Source organism: Mytilus galloprovincialis, chromosome 13, assembly GCF_965363235.1.
Source record: "Mytilus galloprovincialis chromosome 13, xbMytGall1.hap1.1, whole genome shotgun sequence".
Classification (NCBI taxonomy): domain Eukaryota; kingdom Metazoa; phylum Mollusca; class Bivalvia; order Mytilida; family Mytilidae; genus Mytilus; species Mytilus galloprovincialis.
Genome location: NC_134850.1, coordinates 50,953,367 through 50,977,665, shown reverse-complemented (window position 1 = coordinate 50,977,665; position 24,299 = coordinate 50,953,367). Strand labels below are relative to the sequence as shown.

At 31.6% G+C, this 24,299-nt stretch overlaps 1 protein-coding gene and 1 long non-coding RNA gene across 2 annotated transcripts; both read left to right on the top strand.

The window, feature by feature from the left end:
* Window positions 1–7,079: 7,079 nt before the first annotated feature.
* On the top strand, window positions 7,080–15,528 carry LOC143057747 (uncharacterized). The gene is made up of 9 exons (XM_076231131.1): window positions 7,080–7,189; window positions 8,806–8,977; window positions 9,337–9,471; window positions 10,330–10,495; window positions 10,890–10,969; window positions 11,430–11,478; window positions 11,884–11,972; window positions 13,388–13,624; window positions 14,330–15,528. Exons 1-9 carry the CDS (start codon window positions 7,184–7,186, stop codon window positions 14,617–14,619), a joined length of 1,224 nt encoding a protein of 407 aa, XP_076087246.1. The 5' UTR covers window positions 7,080–7,183; the 3' UTR covers window positions 14,620–15,528.
* A 2,742-nt stretch (window positions 15,529–18,270) lies between these two features.
* LOC143057748 (uncharacterized) lies at window positions 18,271–24,244 on the top strand. The gene is made up of 5 exons (XR_012972808.1): window positions 18,271–18,402; window positions 19,473–19,628; window positions 22,542–22,673; window positions 23,435–23,600; window positions 24,168–24,244. It is a non-coding gene; the product is annotated as an uncharacterized LOC143057748 (long non-coding RNA).
* The last annotated feature ends 55 nt before the right edge of the window (window positions 24,245–24,299 follow it).

The following is a 24,299-nucleotide window of genomic DNA, read 5'->3' as shown; positions in this document are numbered from 1 at the left end:
CTAACGGTACCTGCCAGAATCCTGAACGAAGGTCGATAGTCGAATATAGCTCAGGTTTGGCATCAGCTAATGTATCTAAAATGTCAGACATGTGTGGAATCCCAAATGAAAGTGGCTCTGTTATCTTGTTTAGCACACGGAAGTCCACACAAAAACGAAATTCACCATTTTGTTTCTTCACTAGAACTACAGGGCTGTGGAATGGTGATGTAGACTCTTCGATGATACCATGTTTCTCCATCTCATCTAGTTGTCGCTCGATTTCTGCACGCATCTGTGGTGATTGACGATAAGGTGCTAAACTAACCACCTTATCGCCCTTTGTATGAATGGTATGATAGTGCATTTCAGTTTTACCAAGTTCAGATAAATCTTTTGCAAATATGTCTCTGTTCTGGCTTAAAAATTTATAAAGTTTTTGTTGCTGCTCCAAATTCAAATCTGTATCCTCTAAATTAATCCCTAAGTCTGCTAATACATTTTTACAGTAATTATTTGAATATTTCTCACTTTTCAAAACACTGCATAAAAATCCTTCATCTTGTTCTTTGAAAGCATGAATATTCCTAAAGTTAACTAGTTGTGCAACAGCAATTTGTAATTTCGAGTCCAAATAGATAGTTTGATTTGTTGGATTTAAAAGTCTGTAAATTCCCATGTTGTTATTATCAATGTTTGAAACTGTTTTTCCACCAGCTATAGAAAAGCGTGACTGAAGTTTATGGCAAGGTTCTAAAATTACTGTACTTCCTATATGAAATTTTGGAATTTTAACAGGTATAATTGTTTCTGACTGAGGTTCTAAAATCACTGAATTCACGGTTTCTGCCAAAGCTATAACTGCACTATTGTCTTGAAAGGTTGCTATGGTAACATGAGCAACACTATCTTGATGTTCCATGTTCATTGCTGTATTCTTCTGAGTTGGTATGGTTAAAGTCATGTTTTCAAAATCTGCTTTTACTTTATTGTCTCTCAAAAAATCTAATCCTTATATAGCTTTTGCATGTAGTGTTTCAAATATACGAAATTTCTGTTTAATTTTGTATTGTCCAAAAGATAGCTGTAGCACTGTTTCGCCAATTATTGCATGCACTTCTCCGCAGACACCTATCGCACTATTGATCGATGATCTCTGTATCGTTGTAGTTGTGTTTAAACGGTACAACTGATGCTGGCTGATACAGCTAAAAGATGCTCCACTGTCAACTAAACATCTCACTTGATGATTCTCTAATCCAATTTCGACAAAGTTCCTCTCCATGGTTGTAGTAAACTGGAAACTTGCTGTTCCTGGTATTACACTGGAAAGCTTGGCACATCTGTCTTTTTGGCAACACCATCCTTTTGAAATTCTCTTTCTACCCATGATGAAATTTCTATTCCAATTACCAAACTGAAACTTAAAGTATTTTTTGTCAGTATATAGTTTATGTTATATTCTCTCTACTATTAGTAAAATTTCCAGATCGCATAAAATCATTTGCACAAGTACAGTTTCTCCTGAACTGAATGTTTACTTCTGTAAAGTTTTTGCACAAATAAATATTTATTTAAAGTTAACAGATTTACACCAAGAATCAACATACATCTATACTTTTCACTAAAAAATATTAAAGTGTAATATAATAAGCAAGATGTACTTATCTTTCAGTTATGTGTTGTTGAATCTGCAACTTGTCTCTCCTGCTACTGGTTCTCTCTTCCTCTCATTGTCTCTCCTTCTGTAGTCTCAATTTTGAAATTTAAGTTTTAAATAATTTTGAATGAATTTTGCCAACCTACATTCTAGCTATGCAGTTTCAGAATCTCTTTTGTATCATGCCTCGGGTCAATCCACCATATCTGTCACCAAGGTCCACTCGAGAGCACTGTTAGATAAGGGTTGAGCTAACTCGTATGTGCTGGAACCAAGGGACAGGGGGTCAGTCTATCGCTAGACTTAATGTTCTGATAAGCATAGCTAAAACGCAAGGAAGGTTTTCATAATTTAATTACTGTAACAATTTAGACGAATGATGATAAAAAATCAACTAGTAAACAATTCTAAATAATAATAATAATAAAAATCTAATTAAAGTATAAAGTATCAATTAAAATAACAAATCCAAAGTAAAACTATTTCTCTTTAAAATGTAAAATATAAAATAAATGCCAAAATTACTAAATCATAAAATGAACTTAATCTCCAATTCAAAATGTAAAGTCTTAAAATAAAAAGATTCTCAAAAGTATTTCCAAAGTTAAATTATGAGTCAGAGATAAATTTTGTCTCACACTACACAGTCAACTGGTAGACTGGTAGACAGTCTTATAGGGTCAGTATAATGACATGAGTAGTGTGAGGTTACGCTTCCGAAACACTGACTGCTTTTACAAAATTTCCCAACAATATTTATACTAAAATCTGAAATAACTCAACTTGTCCCGACACATTAATAATACTCTCATTAGCAAAAAATAGACATTAATTAACAAAGCCTTATCCTATAATGTTTTGATAAAATCTTAAACTTTCAAAGTGACACATGCTAATTACAATTAATATTTCAAAATAAAGTGCTTTGAGCAAACTGTGACATTTTGAGTACTAATGCCACAGCATAGGTAAAATTAAATAAACACATTAATTAAAATTTTTACAAAATACAAACAATAAATTCTCTTTCTTAAAATAAAGCATATTTTTATCCAAAATAACACTAACACAAATGTAAGCCAAATAACACACCATGACATATCTTTAAACGAAATCATCTTTGAACCATAAGAGAGGATATAATATGGAATACACTTACAAATTACAGTATAAATCAATATGTCAACACGTCATACGATAAAATGATAGTGATGATTTCCAATTATGTAATTCCAGAGATATGCTATTCTAATCATGGAAAATTGAACAACTTTACTTTGATATTTAACCCCAATACTTTTATTCAGGCCAGGACTTGAATTTACAAAAGCAAGTTTCCTTTCAGTTTCATGATTTTGAGAGTTATGTGTCTGTGACTATAAAAATTATTTATCCAGTTTACTTTGATAGATTTTATAAAAATTTACACTGTTTAATTTGATAGAAGCATACTCTTCTGTATTTTGATCATTTTCTGGTTGTTCCAGAGCAACAACTATTACCATGGCATTGTTAGTTTATTTCAAATTATGAGATTATTTTCTATTGCTACCTTGGTTTCTTCCACACCTCTGTTTTACAGAACTTTAGTTGTCATTTTTAAGAACAAATATATATATTTTTTTGTACTTTGTCGTTTTAAAGTTTTGTGATTTTAACATTATAATCAATATTTTAAGTTTCTCAAATAATTCGCTTGGAAATTCAACATTAAACTCCTACAAGTCGACACTAAAAACAGCTTATTCTTAACAATCACATGTCTGTTCTATGTCTATGTTCCTTTTGGTATTTCAACTAAAGATGAAGCACTGTATCTTCATTCACTATACTGGGTACATAAACTATACAAGCGTCCTTATACACAACATTATCTTGCTGGGTCTAGCAAGTGCTCAAACAAAACCTCTTTCTAAATAATTGTCAATTTAATCAGAAATAGATGCTGAGTTACTTCAAAACTACATTCTATAGGGATGATGTGATTCAAATGTAAATATAAAAAATCCATAGATCTTTTACAGTATATATACTCTACTTGTCTTTCCTCTTGCAATATTATTAAAACATTCGTATTTTTACCCATTACACCAGTTTTTCCCATTCTTGTCATTTTATTGACAACATATTTGTAACGTTTGGAGGACTTGGTTTTCAACGTTCAATCGGCATTCATATGGAAATCAACCTAGCTTCTGTCGAATTGTTCTTTTATTCATAGGCATAATTTATATAGAACATTCAACTTTGTACTTGTTTCGGCGTTGGAACTTTTTTCATCTGAGTGTCACTGGTTAGTCTTGTGTGGATGAAACGCTTCCTGAAAAATGAAAAGAAGCTACAACCATCCTTTGACTTTACGTTCCTGTATGTACATAATGTCATCTCACTATTCTACATCAAAGAAAGCTTGTACCAAGTCAGGAATATAACACTTGTTATCCATTCGTTTAATGTGTTTGTGCTTTTGGTATTGCCGTTTGATTAGAGACTTTTCGTTTCGAGTTTTCCTCATAGTTCGGTGTTTTTGTTATTTTATTTGTTAATTCTGGAAGAATTCACTAAGAATGACGAAATATCGCCTCTTAATTTTGTATTTATGACATAGCGATTGAATATTTTATTTAATAAATTATTATCGTTACATTCGTAATTAATCAGTTCTACCCAACCCTGCATTCCGGCAATTAGTCTCCAATGTAACAATAATTATTTTATTATTGTTACATTTCCATGTTACCGTAGCCAGTGCCTATAAAATATGTAAAACAACTTATCTAAGAGAGGAGAATGATACCAAAGGGATATTCAAACTGATGGGTGGAAATCAAATAGACAATGTCATGGAAAAAAAAACACATGAAAAACAAAGGCGAAAGCCAACAAAAGTATACAATACACATCTAAGAAGTTTGAAGACTGAGCAACATGAACCTTATCCAAAACTTGGGTCGATATAATGTGCTCCTGACGAGCTAGCATATTCTGCTTGCACATGTAGCACCCATTGAAGATACCAGGCTTATAATTAAGTTTCCAGACGCTAGATTTATCAACTTCACTTGACTTAAACAGTTGGAAAACCAAATCAATAACGAAATTTTAAAGCATTGAAAACAGATTCCGATGAGTTGAGCTAAATCTGGCTATGGCTTTCAATGACTTGGAGTAGGAAAACACATTGATGTGAAGTTTCAAGAACAATGAATTTAAAGCAAATGACTGTAACAATCATATTTCATGACCACAGCCCTGGTAATACTCCTCGAAGCGTCTGCAAATAGTGTTATCAACCCAGTGGTTGTTAAAACGCATAAAAGAAAACAGGCTTTTGGAGTTCATGCCATTCCCTCAAGCTTTGTGTGTGTTACCTTGATTTGCTTTTTTTAAATAGATTAAAGAGATTTGAACATCGGTATACAAGTTCATCTTGTTTCTTGATCCCTGTTTTTTTTTATTGTATGAATGCAATTGTGCACTTTTGAAAAAAAACCCCACATAATGTTATACCAGCGACAATGGGAAAACCACTGTCGCTTTAATTGCCATTTATTACCCTAGAAAGCCGTTTTATCTACAGAAGACTCACCAGTGGCAATCGAATACAGTTTGAAAGATAACTAATAAAGAACTGAGAAATTAATCATTAACCCAAATTTCAACAAAATATGTTCTAAAATCATGCATATGCCTTCACTGTATTTTTAGGTTTCAACGATCTTGGCATTCAACGAACAGACGTTACAGGAAATAACCACAACACTCGACGACGAAACAGCTATAACTAGTTAACTATAATTTCAAATATTTATTCCAAATCTATACCTTTGGATAGAAAGAAATTGGTATCCGGATATTTTTTATACTTAATGGAAAGTTTATTAATAGTACATGACTGTAACAATAATATTTTATGTCAGCAAAGGATTGTTGAATTCTGGTCTTCGAAGTAGAAAATTCCAGTAGCATTAACATCAATCTTTTTATCTACTTCGCAATATAAGGTTTAACCAACCCCTATCTACATAAGAAACTGTCTGTACCAAGTCAGGAATATTACAGTTATCCATTCGTTAACCGTTTGATGTGTTTGAGCTTTTTGATTTAAAGGAATTTTCCGTCTTTAATTTTCCTCGGAGTACGGTATTGTTGTTATTTTACCTTTTATCTATTTTGAAAAGACATCTGTATTACATTGACTTATCACCTGAGCTTTGAAAAACATACCAACGGTAGATGCATGCATGTAATGCAATGTAAAAAATCTGGTTTGCAGATAAAACAAAACATGCGTCTTGTGTATAATTCGGAGTTTAGTATGACGTCCATTATCACTGTACTATTATGCATATTTTAGGGGCCAGCTGAAGGACACCTACGGGTACGGGAATTCTCGCTACATTGAAGACCCATTGGTTGCCTTCGGCTGTTGTTTGCTCTATGGTCGGGTGGTTGTCGCTTTGACATATTCACCATTTCCTTTCTCAATTTTATGTGTTGTGATATTTTCCAACTTTTTTAGAATCTATATCTAATGAGCTGTTGGCATGCTTCTTGTCGAATTTACTTGTTTTCAAGATGTTTGGAAAAAGTGTCGACACCTGTATGACGTCTTTAACAAATTGCTTTGTCCTTAGATGGACTAGGCTATTCCATGTATTCGTTCAGATACCTTTTGGTAAATAAAAACATAGCAATGTACATCATTATGTTTGAGCGTTCAAGATGAAGGTAAATCAAGAAAATCGCTTCAGATGAATGAAATCTATACAGTGTTTTTTTTCTACAATAGTTGTAAATAAAAGACAAATCACAAAAATATTCATTTTGACTAAGCTTTCGAGTTTGGTTCAATCATATAATAGAAGTAATTTATAATTATTTTTCCGATTCTATAGATTGCTGAAAATCTAGCTTTGAATCAATTTATTATATTTTGGATAAACTTTTATATTTATTGTAAAATAAACGATTGTATAGGGGTCATCTTCAAATTATCACATGTCTACATAGACTTTTCACTAAAACCTGCCAAAAAAAAATTACAAATACACATTCCACTTTATGGTTAACCAAAACGAATGCCATTGAAAAGGGAATAGGAAAATCACAAAGTAATCTAAGGTTATAATTAAGGAGGCTCTTGGGTACAACAATTTCAGCAAACAAATTTAACATTTTTTTTTACCATTACAAATTTTATTTATCACAATATAAGTTTTTACTTATGCTATGGTACTTTTTAAAAGTATGTTAATTTATAGAAAAATTAGCAAAATCCTATATTAAAAAAAAAAGATTTATACCCTCGAGCCCCCTTAAATAACGTTTAGGTTATAGTTCAACAAAAAGGACAAACAAAGAAATGTAACCACACCCAAAGCATGATCAACCCATATTAAAATATTTAGGGAATTTCCAAACTAGATAAAACCAGAAATTCTTTCGAGATCGTTCGATGTCAGTGTAGATTTGGAGCAAAAAGATATCTGCACAAATTGTGACTTGAATAAAAATACTGGAAAAGTTAAAGTATGCAACACGATGAAGGTAAATATTTTACTCCCAGTTATTCTTATAAAAGCAACGTTATATACCATAAAAGAAATTTTACCGACTAACTTTATAAGCAATATCATTCACGTGACCTCGGGTATCCAGGTTAAAAGTTTAAGAATTTCATCTTTCACGTTTAGGTTATTGCTTTTCAATCATTATAACATTTCATTTCATTTCATTTAATTCGATTTTTTTTTTTTTTATTAATATTGTACCCCATTCCAATCTTTAAAACCATAGTGGGAAGATACTTAAAATAGATCTCTGTTGTGTGTTTTTTGTAAGTTATTTTTAGAATCCTAAAAATTTCCACTGTATATTAATAGGCATTGCATAATATCTTAGTCTGTTAAGACATTACAGAGCTCGAGATGTATCTTGAAATGAGTGTTAGATTTGTAAGTGCGTCTACATGAAATTGTTATTATTTTTCTTTTCTTCGAAAGAATTGAAAAATGAAAATAAACTGTACAAATACCTATATAAAATAATTACTGTCACTTATCTTAAAAAAAACATTAAACATGTTAAAATTACATACACTTATATTTATATATTATGACATATATATATAATCATTTTGACAATCAAAAGCATGAGTACCAAAGGTCTTCCCAATTCCTTGAATTCTTATCTTATCTATATATATATTATTAATTAATATTTTACATAGTTAGTTCTCACTTATTACAAATAAACAAATGAATGTGACATACTAGCTATAGGTTATGAGGAGAACCGACACATACTGATACTTATAATGATGTTCAACAGAATTTCAATCCCGGTATTTATGATGAGTTTCTTTACAAACACTGAGTTGATGCCACTGCTGGTGGATTTTTCTCCCCGAGGGTACCTCCAGCTCAACATTCAGCACTTATGTGTTGATATAAATTATCATATATATATACATTAACATTATACAAAACTTTGGATTTTTCGGAATACTAAGGATTTTCTACCTTAGGATTAAATTATCTAGCTGTAATTGGTAAAACTGTTAGGATTTTGTGGTTTGCGATGCTCGTCAACTTCGTTCTTTGTTTGGTCCTTTTTTTTTAAAAAATATTCGAGCGTTACTGATGACTTTTGTTTTTAACTAAACGTGTGTTTTTATAACCTGTATATTGTGATTGCTCTTCACAAATTTACTGTTTTCAATCTGACATGTATCCGGGTTTCCCTGATGTTTATTAGAAGTGACATTTTTTACTGGATAGGAGTTTAAAATTGCATAGAAGATGCTGCACCCCTATTTTCAAACATAAAATATCGTGTTGAGTGTTATCATCATTATTCTGATTAAAGCAGTTTCACTCTCCTGTGTGTCTGTATATTCTTTTACTACAATAAGATTAATGTCTGTAAATTTGGTGCACCAAATCACAATTTCACACTTCAATGAAATGGTACTTTGTAGGATCCTGGTCCGATTCCTGTTCTTTTCGTCGAGCAGTCAATTAGGTTATAGAAGTCTGTATTACCAGCTACTCCACACAACTGTAAAGATGAAGAAAAATATTTCGGTATTAACAAACCTATATATTTTAAATTGATTCACATACGCACGTGTTTTTCACGGATTTTTTATCATTTCATTTCAGAATCAGAATATATCTTGCATGTTCCTCCTCTTGTGCATAATACCAGTGTTAGGCCTGGCAATGAACACGGATAAACAATGTCCAATGAATTACATTCTGCGGTCATCCTGGAAGAACAAAACTGAACAAGATCATTATTGCTGTAGGAAGTTAGAGAAAAACTGTACAGCAGGTAGTTATCTCTTATTTTCGTAAATTTCATCAATAGTTTTTTTTTATTATATCACATGCTGTCAAAGGACATTTTTTTCTCAATTGTTTCGGTTCAGCATTAATTTCAACATACATATTCATTATTCAGAGATATTTGTTGTTATTAGGCAGTGATAAATTATACGACAATTTGTAATTTCAGACAAGTTTTCTTTTATTTGATGGTCTTAAGCTTAGAGTATCTTCGGGAACTAGAAATAAGACGATTTAGCTAGTTTATAAAAAAGTTTTCTTCTATACTTTGTTTTTGTAACTTTGTATTGTCATAAATAAGAAAATATATTTCTCAATTGTTTATATATATCTTTTGCATTTAAGGATACTACGTGGAAACATGCAGCAGCAATTTTGGTGAAGATAAATGTATGAAGTGTAAAGGCTCTACATGGTTAGCAGATGAGACTAATTCTAACAGTGTTCACCCTTGCACTAAGTACGATTCCTGTCCGATCGGTAAGTTTATACACACTTTCATTTATCATGATGATAAAGTTAAGCCCACTATTTTTGTGTCTTTCTTGTTTCCTTCTGTAAGAACGGTAATACTGGAGAAATGCACATGTCAACCATAATTTTTCGAAACTTTATACCCCAAAATTTGTCATTGATAAATTAAATTCCAAAAAACATAGTCATTCTAATTTGGTATATTCACGGAAGTGTCTCCAATTAATACAGATTTGAGAAAGCTGATATTGATCATTCATATTCGGGAACGTCTTTTGACATGAATTAATTGAATTTAAAAGGGTTGTTATAGACATGTGTGCGAATTTGCAAGAAGTCTTTTAGATAATTGTGACTTGGAAAAGCATCTGAGAAACCCTAATTCGGTAAGCATTATGCCGATACTGCATTAAATTCCAAAAGGTTGTGATTCCAATTCAGTTATGACAATTGAACAGCGATTTACTACTGTTTCCTTTATTGTCAACCTCCTTAAAGGCTTTTGAACCACAACTTGTAAAAAAAAAGTTATTTAAGGAAACATCTTAGATTGCGCCAGATTATACCAGTACATGAACCTTGATTCGTAAGAAGTTAAAAACGACAAATGCTGATAGTTTAACCTTCATTTTCTATTTTAACAAATGAACTATAAGCCAATGAGAAAACATTTGATTTGTTCTTTCAAAACTAGTATTTAAATTTTAAAACTTTAAATTTAAAAAATTAAACTACAATTTAATTTTTGGCATTATAAAGCATAGAATTCGATGATGAAGATAAAATCATTTCCTTGCCCCCTTTTTTTCTTTTTCTTTACCTCAATATTGAGTCTATTCATTTGATACTATTTAACTTTTGTAGAGTCTAAGAGAGTTGACTATTTGCCAAGATCTGGTTGTAGAATTCCATGCATATGTGACACAGGAAGAAACTACTTTGGTTACAATGGCTGTAATTGTCAATTGTTTGTAGGAAAATGTCCAATAGGAACTAGATTGACACTCAATGGTTCATGTATAGATAAAAGGTAAGAAAACTTTGTGTTCAGTTTTTTGTTGTTGGTTGGTGTTTAACCAATGAAAACTTTATGAACTTAGAATAAAGATTAAACCTTTAATGTTACCGAACATATCTTAAAATATGTTTTCTTCACTACAAGTCAGCACAGTACGATCTCAAAACTAGTCTTTTGTAGGACATTGTCTCATTGGCAACCTTACAAAATCTCTTTATTACGAATTAAATTGGAAGCTGTACGAACTGTGCAGCGAATATCTGTACCAGTTTTGTCAGATACTGATAACAAAGCTGTCGTATTTGTTTATCTTAAACAGTATACCAATGGTAAAGATTATTTGAAAGGGATGTTTCATTATATGAATGATTATTACTAATATTATTATAAATACTTTTCTTTCAAGGGATGCACACCAATTCAACAATCTTAAACCACTTAAAGACGCAGTTGTGATACCATTTTCAAGACAAACAAACGATACAGGTAATTTTAACTTACATTTATATCCTATAAGTTTAATAGTTAAAATAAATGTCATTGGCGTACCATTCATAAAGTAATAGATACCTGCAGAAAAAATGCAAATAATCTGGAATGTTTGGAAATAAGGTATCTTTTTAAACCAATTTCTCTTGACTTTCAGCAAATCGTTTAGAAAACATACTGAAGATAACAAAATCACCATCAAAATCCACAAGGGGACGAAAATCTGGAATATCAGTAACCCTAGTCCCGTTATCATTTTTAGTTTGCTCTCCTTGTTTATAATAGCAAAACCAGCAACCTTTAAAAAAAGGTTTCTCAATGCTTTCTACAGTTCTACTACAGTTGAGCAACATACTTTCGTCTTCATATACATACCATGCGGATAAAGGTTTAACAAATTGCAAGCATGTTTAGGAAACAAACAAAACTTTACCAATTGTTTTTTCGATAATTTCAGGACATAAAGCAAAAAGTCATCCTGAAGAAAATGAATGGAAAATTGGGAGGTATGTAATTATATCTATATGACTGCTTCATAAAATTAGTTAATAACATAACAATTAATATATTATATACATGATATAATATAAAATTTGAGAAAAAAATGTAAAGATAAAATTCAGAGATCTGAGTGTTTTTTATTTGTTAACTTAATGCTCATACATACAGTCTAATGTAATTTTGAAAACAACTTTGAAGAATTTTATTAGAGTTACAATGAAGTTAAGCATCATTTATTTTAAAAAGCACCTGCTATTTGTAGAGAACTATATGTCTTTCTGCAGGAAACAATTGTGAAAACATGAGACTTAGAGTACTTCTTTTTCATTTTATCAATTTGGAATACATTGTTCTAATGCACCACCTACGATGAAGGGAGAGGTTTTATTATTCTAATTTGTATCTTATAGATGGGTTATAACGGTGGTAGCTGTGGTTGGCTTAGTTGTAATAATCTGTGCATGCAAAAAATTAGATGTGTTGGGAAAATGTAGAAAAGGTATTTATAATTCATGTATCAATAATCCATTTTTAATAAAATAGTTAAATAACAAAAATACCGAACTCCAAGGAAAATACAAAATGATGCTCTTATCAAGTGGCAAAATCTTCAGCTGTTAATTAGTAAAGATTTTCATATTTCCCTATATTCTACGATTTTGAATTATTATACTTCTGACACCCGTTAATTTTCACTTTACTTTGTTTCGGCTTTTTTTATTTTTTATATATTCGGTAAATAGTTATCAAAGGTACAAGGATTATAAGTTAGTACGCCAGACGCGCGTTTTGTCTACATAAGACTCATCAGTGACGCTCATATCAATTTTTTTATAAAGCCAAGCAAGTACAAAGTTGAAGAGCATTCAGGATCCAAAATTCCAAAAAGTTGTGGCAAAAAAGGATTCGTAGCAATTTATATTAAAAGCTTATCAAAAAAAATAATTCAACGATGAATTTCTATGGCCCCGCAACAAAGTTTTACCATAATTCTGTTATCCTGAAATTCCGTAATTCCATAATTCCGAAATTCCGTCATTCCGTCATTCCGCAACAGACCATTATACAGGTGTTTTTTCTAAACGCTTTCAGATATTGGCCTGATTTTGATATATGAGTTAACTATGATGAGTTACAGATCAAGTTTAAGTTTCGTTCCGCTCCGCTAATTTTTACCGAAATTACGGGCTTTGGACTTTGATAAATTGTTGAAACTCACACTTATACGGACTTTTTCTCTAAACGCTTTCAGATATTGGAATAATTTTTGGCATGTGAGTTAACCAAGATGAGTTACAGATCAAGTTTAAGTTTTGTTCTGCTTGGCTAATTTTTGCCGAAATTACGGGCTATGGACTTTGATAAATTGTTGAAAATCACAGTTAAACGGACTTTTTTTTTCTAAACGCTTAAGATATTGGGGCTGATTTTTGATATGTGAGTTACAGATGATGAGTTACAGATCAAGTTCAAGTATTGTTTCACTCGGATAATTTTTGCCGTAATTTTGGGCTTTGGACTTTTATAAATTTTTGAAAAATTGCATTTATACGGACTTGTTTTCCAATGCTTTCAGATATTGGGCTGCTTTTTGTATGTGAACTAACTATGAGGAGTTGCAGATCTAGTCTAAATTTCGTTTAGCTCCGCTAATTTTTGTCAAAATTGAGGGTTAACAACTTTGAAAATTGTTGAAAATCACAGTTATACAGACTTATTTTTTATACGCCTCTAGATTTTCAGCTGATTTTTGAAATGTGAGACTACCATCATGTTTGTGTCCACATTTGTAAATGAAATTGCAGATTTTTCAACATTTTGAGACGGGACCATTCGTGTCGCTTTGATACATCTAGTTTCAACAAATCATCTCTTCCAAAAGTGTATGTTTTTTAATTTTTTACTTTATTGTAGACGAAGTACAAGATACTTCCTTAGATACAAATAAAGGAAACAACAAACCCTTGCTGTCGGACTCGGCAGACTCTGGAATATCTATTGGAGTTCAATCTTACTCATCAGAGTTACCAGATGTGAAGATAAATGTTGAGCAGGCAGAATGTCTATATACGACAAAAGCTCAAGATCACAAATCCTCATTTGAATGCGAAAGGAATGTGGCGCATATAAAACCATTTGAATATGAACTTGGTATGTTGGTAATGATACTAATGATTTTAGGCTTTTAACTTATACTGAAAATGTTATTACAAAACAATATAAACTATTTATGTGTAAACTGATATTCTTGCGTGGTACAAATACTAACGTTAAATTATTATGTTATTGTGAAACAACTTAATCAAGCCAATATATTTACACAACAACAAGATGTATATAAGAAAGGTCAACGTAATTAGCATATCAGATTTTTGTTCATAGTATAAGAAAAGCTTATTTTTTTTAGTATCACACTGATTATTACAAAAATACACGTAAAAATAAATCATCCTATCCAAATTCTTCACTTTCCCAGAAATGTACAATTCTGTTGGTTTTCTTGATAAAGTTATTCTAAGGGAAAAAATGTATGTGCACCCATGTTTCGAATATGCTCCATTCTGATTATCTCCATTCGCTTGTTAATGTCTGTCTGGACCATAGTTATTTGTATATTGGGTATCGGTGGTTGTGTTTTTTTTTCAATTTTTCTGTCAATATTTTTGTTTAGATATATCAGTTACCCTTTACGTGAAGTTAAACAAAATAATAACCATCGCTTTACCACCTATACAATATCAACTTAAAATTCAAAATTGCTATAATTTAAATTAAGGGATCGAATAACTTACCATTCAACATTACATGAAAAAAAGCAAATTGTTTGTTCATATTCTTACATTCTTGTATTCACAGAATCAGATTCAAACAAGGCTAATATTGAAATGTCATTGCCGACACAAGCCGGTACACCACTCGTTCAAGAACTTTTATATATCACACCCGATCATCTTCTACAACACGAAGTGCCTTTATCATCATCTACAGATCAAGAAAAGATGTTCACACCGTCCTCAACTCATGATATAGTTCAACAAAGACCTTTAGAAGAAGAAAATATACAATATCACGGGAATATGTATTCAGAATTTGTAAATGTTCAACATGACTTTGGTTCTACTCTAAGTAACTTAGATAGCAGTTGATTGTATAACAGATTAGATACTCATTATCATTTAAGAACTAAATTGATAATTGTACATATATGAAAATAAAATCATCTGAATAATTAGAAATGAGAAAATATGTACTAGGTATTCATAAACTATATTAAACTTGTGCGTACTGTATGAATTAAATCACTTCAATTCTATTGCATTTCATTTCAATATATATTTAAACTTTTTTAATCATGTCTTTATTGTAAAGCCTTGTATGAATGAAATGCATATGATTTTTTTTTAAAGGAACTATTACACACATATAAAAAAGAAGATGTGGTATGATTGCCAATGAGACAACTATCCACAAAAGACCAAAATGACACAGAAATTAACAACTATAGGTCACCATACGGCCTTCAACAATGAGCAAAGCCCATACCGCATAGTCGGCTATAAAAGGCTCCGATAAGACAATGTAAAACAATTCAAACGAGAAAACTAACGGCCTTATTTATGTAAAAAAAATGCATTCATTTAGAAAATATGATGAAGTTACATTCCAACATAGTTTTAGGCATTTCATAAAGACGTACCACTGAGAGGAGCGAACTTTAAAAATGTTCCAATAGCTGCATGTTCTATAATGAAATAGGAATATGAATTTATAGTCGAGAATTTCTCAGATAGTATTTTGCATCAATATTGTCTCAGATTCCAAAGAAAATTGACAGCAATGAAATGTCATATTATGGATAAGAATAAATGACGATTTTATGAATGTTTACAGTAAAGTAAGGCATACTCTATTTTATATTTTCATAAATATTGATTGTTGCTGAAGGTGTCTTGTGTTACACATAAAATTATTCATTTCGATATGTGTTAATTATTTTGTGAATGGAAATAAAGTCAAGGTTTATAATAGAAATAAATAAAATTTATCTTTTTAAAGATGTTATGTTGTTATTTAATAATTTGTCATTAAAAACAGTGGTTTTACAAGGTTGACAGCGTTTTTTTTCTCGAGGGATATTAATGGGAACATTCTGAGCCAAAAAGTAAAACTTAGGCATTGTCTTTAGTCATTTGATGTCAATTTACTGTTCTTCAAACTATAGATTTTTGATTGGTCTGCATGACAGAGTGACATTCCAAAAATTGTCTCCCGCTCCGTCATTGGATATAGTAAATTGTCTATCTCGTATTATCCAATCATAATCTGGCATTTAAACGTGAAGTATAATAATAATCAATGAACCTTTAGTTCCATGACAAAGCAAACACCATTTGCATTAATGATTCCGTACACAACGTATCAGCAATAAATTCAAAACCACTTAAATCGTAATATGATACATGTGTAAATAAACTCATCATAGATACCAGGATCAAAATTTTATATTTACGCCAGACGCGCGTTTCGTCTTAAAAAGACTCGTCAGTGACGGTCGAATAAAAAATGTTTAAAATGCCAAATAGAGTACAAACTTGAAGAGCATTGAGGACCAAAAATTCTAAAAATGAAGTCAACTGTCATATCAAATATCGTTAAATTGCATATTTTTTCCGAAAAGATGTTGACCTGGGAGTTCCGTCACATGTGAAACGTAATCTATTACGAAATGAAAATAACATTTTTCTGGTGTCATCTCTTTTTAATTATTCTAAAGACTGATAACAGTTGTTATTTTGCTGTGTGTACGATAATGTATAATATTTTTTATTCTTGTACAGCCCAAGTATTCAAATACCGTACTAGTATTGGTAATACACGTCTGAATTGTATTATACCGATTGTATAATATTCCAAATTTGGATCTTTTGACTGAATGTGGCTTTGCATGGCGAATGATAAATGCAAAGCAAGAGATGCTTTTCCTGTCGACGCTCCCGTTCTCGCACTATTCATTTTAGTTTGTGCGATTCAATCAGTTTTGGTTATTAACATGATTTGTCTTATTAATTGATGTATGAAATTTGAACATCAGAAAACTACCATTACCTTAATCTAGTAAGCACCACTTGAGGAAGTAGAAATTTAAAAGATACAAATTTATTGATAATCTCTTAACGAATGTTTTCAACAATCAAAATCACGGGAAGGCAAGCATTTATTTTTATCAAAGGTACTAGGATTTTAATTTAGTACGCCAGACGCGCGTTTCGTCTACATAAGACTTATCAGTGACGCTCATATCAAAATATTAATAAAATCCAAACAAGTACAAAGTTAGAAAGCATTGAGGATCCAAAATTCTCCTAAAATTGTGCCAAATACGGCTAAGGTGATATATGCCTGGGATAAGAAAATCCTTATTTTTTCGAAAAAATTGAAATTTTATTAACAGAAAATTTATAAAAATGACCACATAATTTATATTCATGTCAACACCGAAGTGCTGACTACTGGGCTGGTGATACCCTCGGGGACGAAACGTCCACTATAGACCACGGCATATGTAGCAGAACCAAACACATCATTCGAAAGAACGTTTATAACGTTTATAATGACATTAATACTTATGTCATACACTTTTGTTGAGATTTGGTGTGATAAAAGTTAAGAATATACACGGCAAACGATGAAATTAAAAAAACACATATGCTCTGGCCACATAGAAACACTGCGTCTTTAAACCATACAAAAATCCCACTCATAATGTCAAGTCAGGTGTCAATGTCAAATGTATCAATCCCTTAATATCATGTTAGACAAACCAATTCACCAGCTTTGTTTCTTGTTTACTTGAGTTTATGAATTCTGTCTAACATATCTTATGTAACATATCAAGGTTCTCACAATTTAGAATGAAATCTAATTCGACAAAGACGCACACATTCTATTATCAACTAAATATGTATAGAATGAATTTTGGAGTTACAAGTGCATCAAATAATTTTAGATAATTTTGTTAATAGAACACTTATCAATGAAGAGCTGGTAAAATGTTTTCTTCCAGTGATTGAAATCAAAGAAGTATAATAATTTCATGCAATTTGAAAATTTCGATGAAAGGTATTTCAATGCACCTTTAGCTGATAAAAGAGGTTAAACTGGTTCAAAAATGTATTTCTTACCTATATAAACAAAAACAATAAAAATAGTTCACAACCCGCATTATTTATTTTAACAACCATAATATCTGGTAATGCTTGACGATAATCTTTAACTTTTACATTATATTCAGATCACTAAACCAAAACTGATGATCCAGTGGCGGATCCAGAAAGGGGGGGGGGGGTTCCGGGGGTTGGAACCCCCCTTTTTTGGACCGATCAATGCATTTGAACGGGGACATATAGTTGAAATCCCCCCCCCCTTTATCCTGGGTAGCGAACCCCCCTTTTAAAATGGATCCAGGAAGTTGGGGCCCACTGACTTAAGAGGGGGCCCGCTCCAGTCACACTTATATAAGCAACCAATTTTTTCCCAAAAAGGGAGGGGGGGCTGGGCCCCCTGGGCCCCCCCTAAATCCGCCTCTGCGCCCCTATGATATATGATTCAATAGCGACGTCGTATACATAGTTCAGATGGTTCATTTCGGATACATTCCATTGACCAGGAAGGAATACATTAAAGATCTATTAAATGTATTGCAAAGCATAAGCAAGTTTTATATTGACTTGTATCTATATTTACCATTTTCGCGGAAATATGCTAAAAATAGGTGAGGGAAAAGCCTGATTTAATAATGTAAATGTCCTATTTATAGACTCGCCGCCACTATCAAGTGAATGAAGTTCATATCAACTCTGGCCTATTTTAGTGATAATAAGAAGATCCACTTCCATTGTTGCAGGTCAATATGCAGCTTAAAGATGAAGGTAAATATCTATATCTTTTATTGCTGAAATAATAACTGATTTTGATGTTTTTATGAATTTATCTGCTTTAATCGATTTTGCAACGCTCTAATATACTATTGAACAATAATGGCGTATTTTGCCCATATAGAGATGATAGCTTAAGGATGTACTCATGTGATCTAAGGTAAAATTAAATAAATCAAGAATTCAAATTGGATACTTTAAGCTGAAAGAGTATTAGTTGAGGATCAAAGTAAGCTAAAGATCTAAAAGCTGATAGGTCATGGAGCTCCTTTTCGAGATATTTGATTTATACAATATGGCGGGAAAAGGCTGACTCGTACTTTTACCTTATATTTGCATTGGTATTACTTGGGTCTCAAATTAAAAAAAAAAAGAAAAATCAAGAAACTTTTAAAATTTTGTCAAATGACCTTTTATGAGCTATTTAGTCTTATGTTAAAAGATAAATACATGTAGGTGTTATGGGGCAAACTATTTTACCTCAAATCGTATGAAAAAAACCCAAAGGAGTCCGAATATTTGACATTTATTCCAAAATCTCACCTAATAAAGCTTAAGATGCATTCCTGAATTCATTTATTAATAATCATGTGGATATATATTAAGATCCAATAAAAATAATATTTTCCTTTGTCATGCTGTTAAGTGTAAAAATATAGATAGACTTGAACTCAAATTAAATACGAATCCTGCATTATCATCCTTTTCATTGAATGAATGAATGAATGAATGAATGCATAAATGAATGAATGAATGAATGAATGAATGAATGAATGAATGAATGAATGAATGAATGAATGAATGAATGAATGAATGAATGAATGAATGAATGAATGAATGAATGAATGAATGAATGAATGAATGAAAGCATCAATGAATGAATGAATGAATCAATCAATCAATCAATCAATCAATCAATTAATGTGAATGAATGTGAATGAATGAATGAATCAATCAATTAATGTGAATGAATGAATCATAGGTGTAATTCCCATTTATGAATGAATGAATGAATGAATGAATGAATGAAATTTCCTTACAAAATTATATGATTTGAATTACAGAGTTCCTACATGTGTTGGGACAGTTCTTCATTGGAAGTCTTCTTATCTACCCCGTTTTGCCATCGAGCAAAATATGCCCAAGGAATTATATCCGCAGAATCTCAGATGATTTAAAAGAATACTGTTGCAGAAAAGTAGAGAAGAACTGCATCGCGGGTAAGTAGCACATTTCATGAGTAACAAACCAAAATCATTTAAAAAAATAAACGAAAAGATTCACAACCTTGACTGGCTATACAGCTCTTGCATTCGGTATTCTAAAGTGAAATAAACCCCAACCCAACGTGTTATGAGTTTTCTTACAAGCCCATGTAATATATTATTGATGCATTTTGTCTGTAAGTTAACCATGTAGAGATTGCCTTATATGTTGCTAACTCAACGTTAACAATAATATGAGGCAGGCATTACCTGTAAACGGGGACGAAGTCTGTGTGAATTATTTTTTTAACTTTTTTGTTTAAAAAAAAAGAAACGGAAATACCGTAACGTTTCCGATTTTGGTTCTGTTGTTATGGATTTAGTTGTGACGTTATTTAAATTATGACGTCATATGCAATGTAAACAAAGAAACGCTATCATCAGGTAACTTTTTTTTCATATCAAGGAATTATAAAAAAATGAAATTGGTATTGCGCGTTCCTTCCTATTTTATACTAGACTGATAAATATATATTTTACTCAAAGTTTCATACAAACGAGACCGGAAAAAGGAAGTACATTTTACATTTCTGCGCAGGTCCAGGATTTCAAAACACGACAAAAAAAATTTGAACGATTTTGAGTTCATTAGTACAATGAAAAATTCGGGAAATTTTCCCGTATTTTTTTTTATTGAATTTTCTACTGTTATTGGGGACTCCGTCCCCATATAACGGATCTACATCTGTCTATTTGTCCTTTAGCTAGGTTTGATACAACATTAAAAGCAAATTAAGTATTACTAGTATGTTATATACATATACACATCCATGGATCTACAATCTGTTGATACCTGTATCTTGGCATTGCACAAGGTCATGTTTTTCTCTGACTGTTTATGACGTATTTACACTAAATTCATTGGATGTTGGATGTGTAAAGATTGATAATTTAGTCTTAGATGCATGATTTTTTTATTAGTTATTAGTGGCTCTGAACTAGCTGTCAGTTAACTGCGAGTACTCTCAGATCTGTTCCTAGTATCTTTTTGTTGTTGGGATGTACAAGTACCCGGCCACGTCCAATTGTATTTTTGTCAATCTGATGAGTTAAGCCTTTTTCAACTGATTTTTATAGTTCGTTCTTATGTTGTACTGTTATACCATTCTCTTAGGTTAGAAGTATGTGCCTGTCCCAAGTCAGGAGCCTGTAATGCAGTGGTTGTCGTTTGTTTATGTGTTACATATTTGTTTTTCGTTCATTTTTTTATATAAAAAAGGCCATTAGTTTTCTCGTTTGAATTGTTTTACACTGTCATTTATGGGCCTTTTAGTTTTATAGCTAACTATGCGGTATGGGCTTTGCTCATTGTTGAAGGCCGTATGGTTACCTATAATTGTTAATTTCTGTGTCATTTTGGTCTCATGTGGAGAGTTGTCTCATTGGAAATCATACCACATCTTCTTTTTGATATTTACTTCGAAAACTGATTGTATCATGATAGGAATATGACAGTTGTCTTGCAGTTGTTCCGTTGGTTGATCAGGCCGAGCGTTTGAGTTTGTCAGTTTTTATTTGACTTCCCTCTTTTTTGAATGCCATTGGAGCTCGTATTGTTTGTTAAAGTTACTTGATGTAAGAGTTTTCTTTTGTTTTACCATTGAATTTCACAGCTCTGATCCAATTGCAATTTGTTAGAACAAATCGAACTTTTCAACTGGTCAGCAATTTAACCAACAGCATAGCCAAGATATCAATGGGAAAAGATTTTTTTTAGTTTAGAATGATGTGTATATAAGTTTATGTGGTAGAAAAGTCAAATTTCTTAAACTATTACAAGAGGAAAGAGACTTATATTCAATGTACTTGAAGTTAATATTTTGATTAGAGATTCACGCACTTGACAGACCATGCTTAATATGGTTGTTTGTAATTTTAGTGTCCAGTAAAGTAAAGGCAGGTGGTCCGAAACCACTGTTTTATGCCTCAAATGGCAAGTAGGGTGGCAAAATTACATTTAAAAAAAAATTGGGTCCAGAATTTTAAAGGAAAGTAGTGATTTGGTCCAATTGAAAAAGGTTAAAAACTATCACTTCGGAAGCTGTCAAAAGATTTCAAGACGCCCTAAACATAAAATTGTCCATATTTTGAGCCGATGAAGTTTTCTATAATTTTGATATAATTTGTCCCAAAAGTAGTACATCAAACTATAAAAAATTTCATTGAGGAAGCACAGGTGGGATTTTTTTTTAATTTTCATTTATGTTCTAAAAGAAATGCACTACGAAATAATTGTGGTCTCGGACCAGGTCAAGTTCTTCGGATAAGGTTGACAGTTTCCCAAAATATACAACAGACCTAATGTTTAATCTGTTTTTCTTCTTTGGAAAGTGTTTTTGGAGTATATGTTGAGTATGTAAATAAAAATTTAATACCTAATTCCGTTATAAAGCAGTTATTTTGTGTGATTTACAACAAAAGCAATACGTTACTGTTCGAGCTCTTTTCTGCGGAAATAACATATTGGTCAAGGAGGTAAGAGACATGCAGTTAAATGTAGAACGAGTGTTCATATACCTGTTTTAAAAGATTTTTTTCTAAATTGTAACAACGACCTCACAGCCTTAACCCAACCGAAAACCCTGAATCAAATTCGAAAGAGTATTCAGGTTTTTATTTCTCCGTTTGAACCATAATTTTAAAAGCCAGAATTTTACATTTTGTTTTTTAATTTTTGTTCACAATTAAAGGCTCTGATCACACCAATTGCAATATAAAAGTTAATATATTGTTCTCGTAAATAAGTGCAATCTTTGAATGATTATTTACTCTTGACAACTTTGATTTTAACATAATAAATGCAATCTTTATACATTTCTTCGATAACTCTTATACATTCTTTTGATGAATTTTCAATATTGAATATAGGGACTTTTGTTCAAAAATGTTCGAACGACTTGGGAAAGGATATATGCAAACCTTGCCCAGATGATACCTGGATCGCAGATGAAACAAATTCAGATTTACCTTTGCAATGTGAGGAATATTCTTGTCATTTAGGTAAGTAGTATATAAGTTCAAATTACCAGAAAAAAAAACCCATTAGTTTACCTGTCTTTTGATGAGGTAAATATGCGGTTTTATTGACTTTAAAAAAAATGATATTCACTGAGGCCGACGGCCGAAGTGAATATCAGTTTTTCAAAAGTCAATAAAACCCCATATTTACCGAAACAAAAGACAGTAATTGTTTTATTCCATAGTCCGAGAGAAGAAAATGTATCTAATGACAAACATGCACCTTTTTTTTTTACATGAAACATTTTACCATAACGTTGCATGTAAAAGCGTGTGACGTTTAGCGCGGTGAATAACACTTTCTCAGGTGAATATGCTTTTTTATTCAAAATCCAATTCATATAGAGAAACCTACTAAAATAATACCAATATGGAATAACATTATTTATTAGCGGTTTTTTTTTTCATAATGCTCATACTTACTATTTTTGCCATGGCGTTCTCAGTTTATGCGTGTGAATATCCTTTTACCATTTGGTATAGTTCGCCTCCCTTCTATAAGAATGCTATTTTATAACTATTTTACAACTTGTCAGTTCCGTCCAATCATCAACAGAAATGTTTCTTCTTCTTTTCACATTTATATTACCTCTTGTGGACAACTAATACACTTCTATTACATCATTGCGCTTATTTTTGTAATAATGATATTTTAAAATGTTGTTTTTGACTGTCGATCCTTCAAAAAATACTTTTTCATACTATGTCTTCTTTTTTGCATTGAGAACCTTAATCACTTGTAGGTGCAAAAAGGGTCAACTATCTTTCGACATCAGGTTGCAGCCTACCATGTGTTTGCGATACTACAAACAACTTTTATGGACTTGACAGTTGCAATTGTAAGGTGTTTAGTGGAAATTGTAAGCCTGGAACAACACTTTCTATCAATGGAACATGTCTTTCGGTCAGGTATTTAACATACTTAAACATGAGAATAAAACGTAGTAAAACAATGTGTTTGAGACTAATGTTCATAATTCTTTAAATCAAATACACCAGTAAATGATTAATTTTGAAACAAACATTTTTCGAGTGCCTTGAAATGTCTAAACAATAAGCAAATGCACATTACATTTTGTTTCAGATTGTAAGGTATTCGCACGAGATAGAGCAAGAGCATTCGAAGCCAATTTCAAGAATACAAGACCCATTTAAGTTTTCAAATAGATGAGGAATGTTTCAATGTTTTAATCAGAGCCAAATGAACAGGACTTCACTGTGTTCTAAGAGTTTGACTGCCGTTTGCAATATTGTGTTTTCGATTTACCAGATTACTAATTAAATCCATTTTTTTTATTCAAATAAAACACCAATTCAAAATACTTAACAATCTTGTAGTAATATATGACTACAAGAAATGCATTTTATACTCTGTCCAATTAGTACTGTAATTTGATAATGATATTTTTCTGAACCATTGTCTTAATTGTTTATTTGCATCATCGCATCAAATATCTTTTTTTTCTTTTACATCAGAATAGCAGAAGAGATATTTACAGTAAAGCCAGATGAATCAGTATACATTCCCAAACCCATAATCACTGACAATCATGGTAAGATTCTGTTCGGTTACTTTGATTTTGCATGACCGACGGTTTCAATGATTTC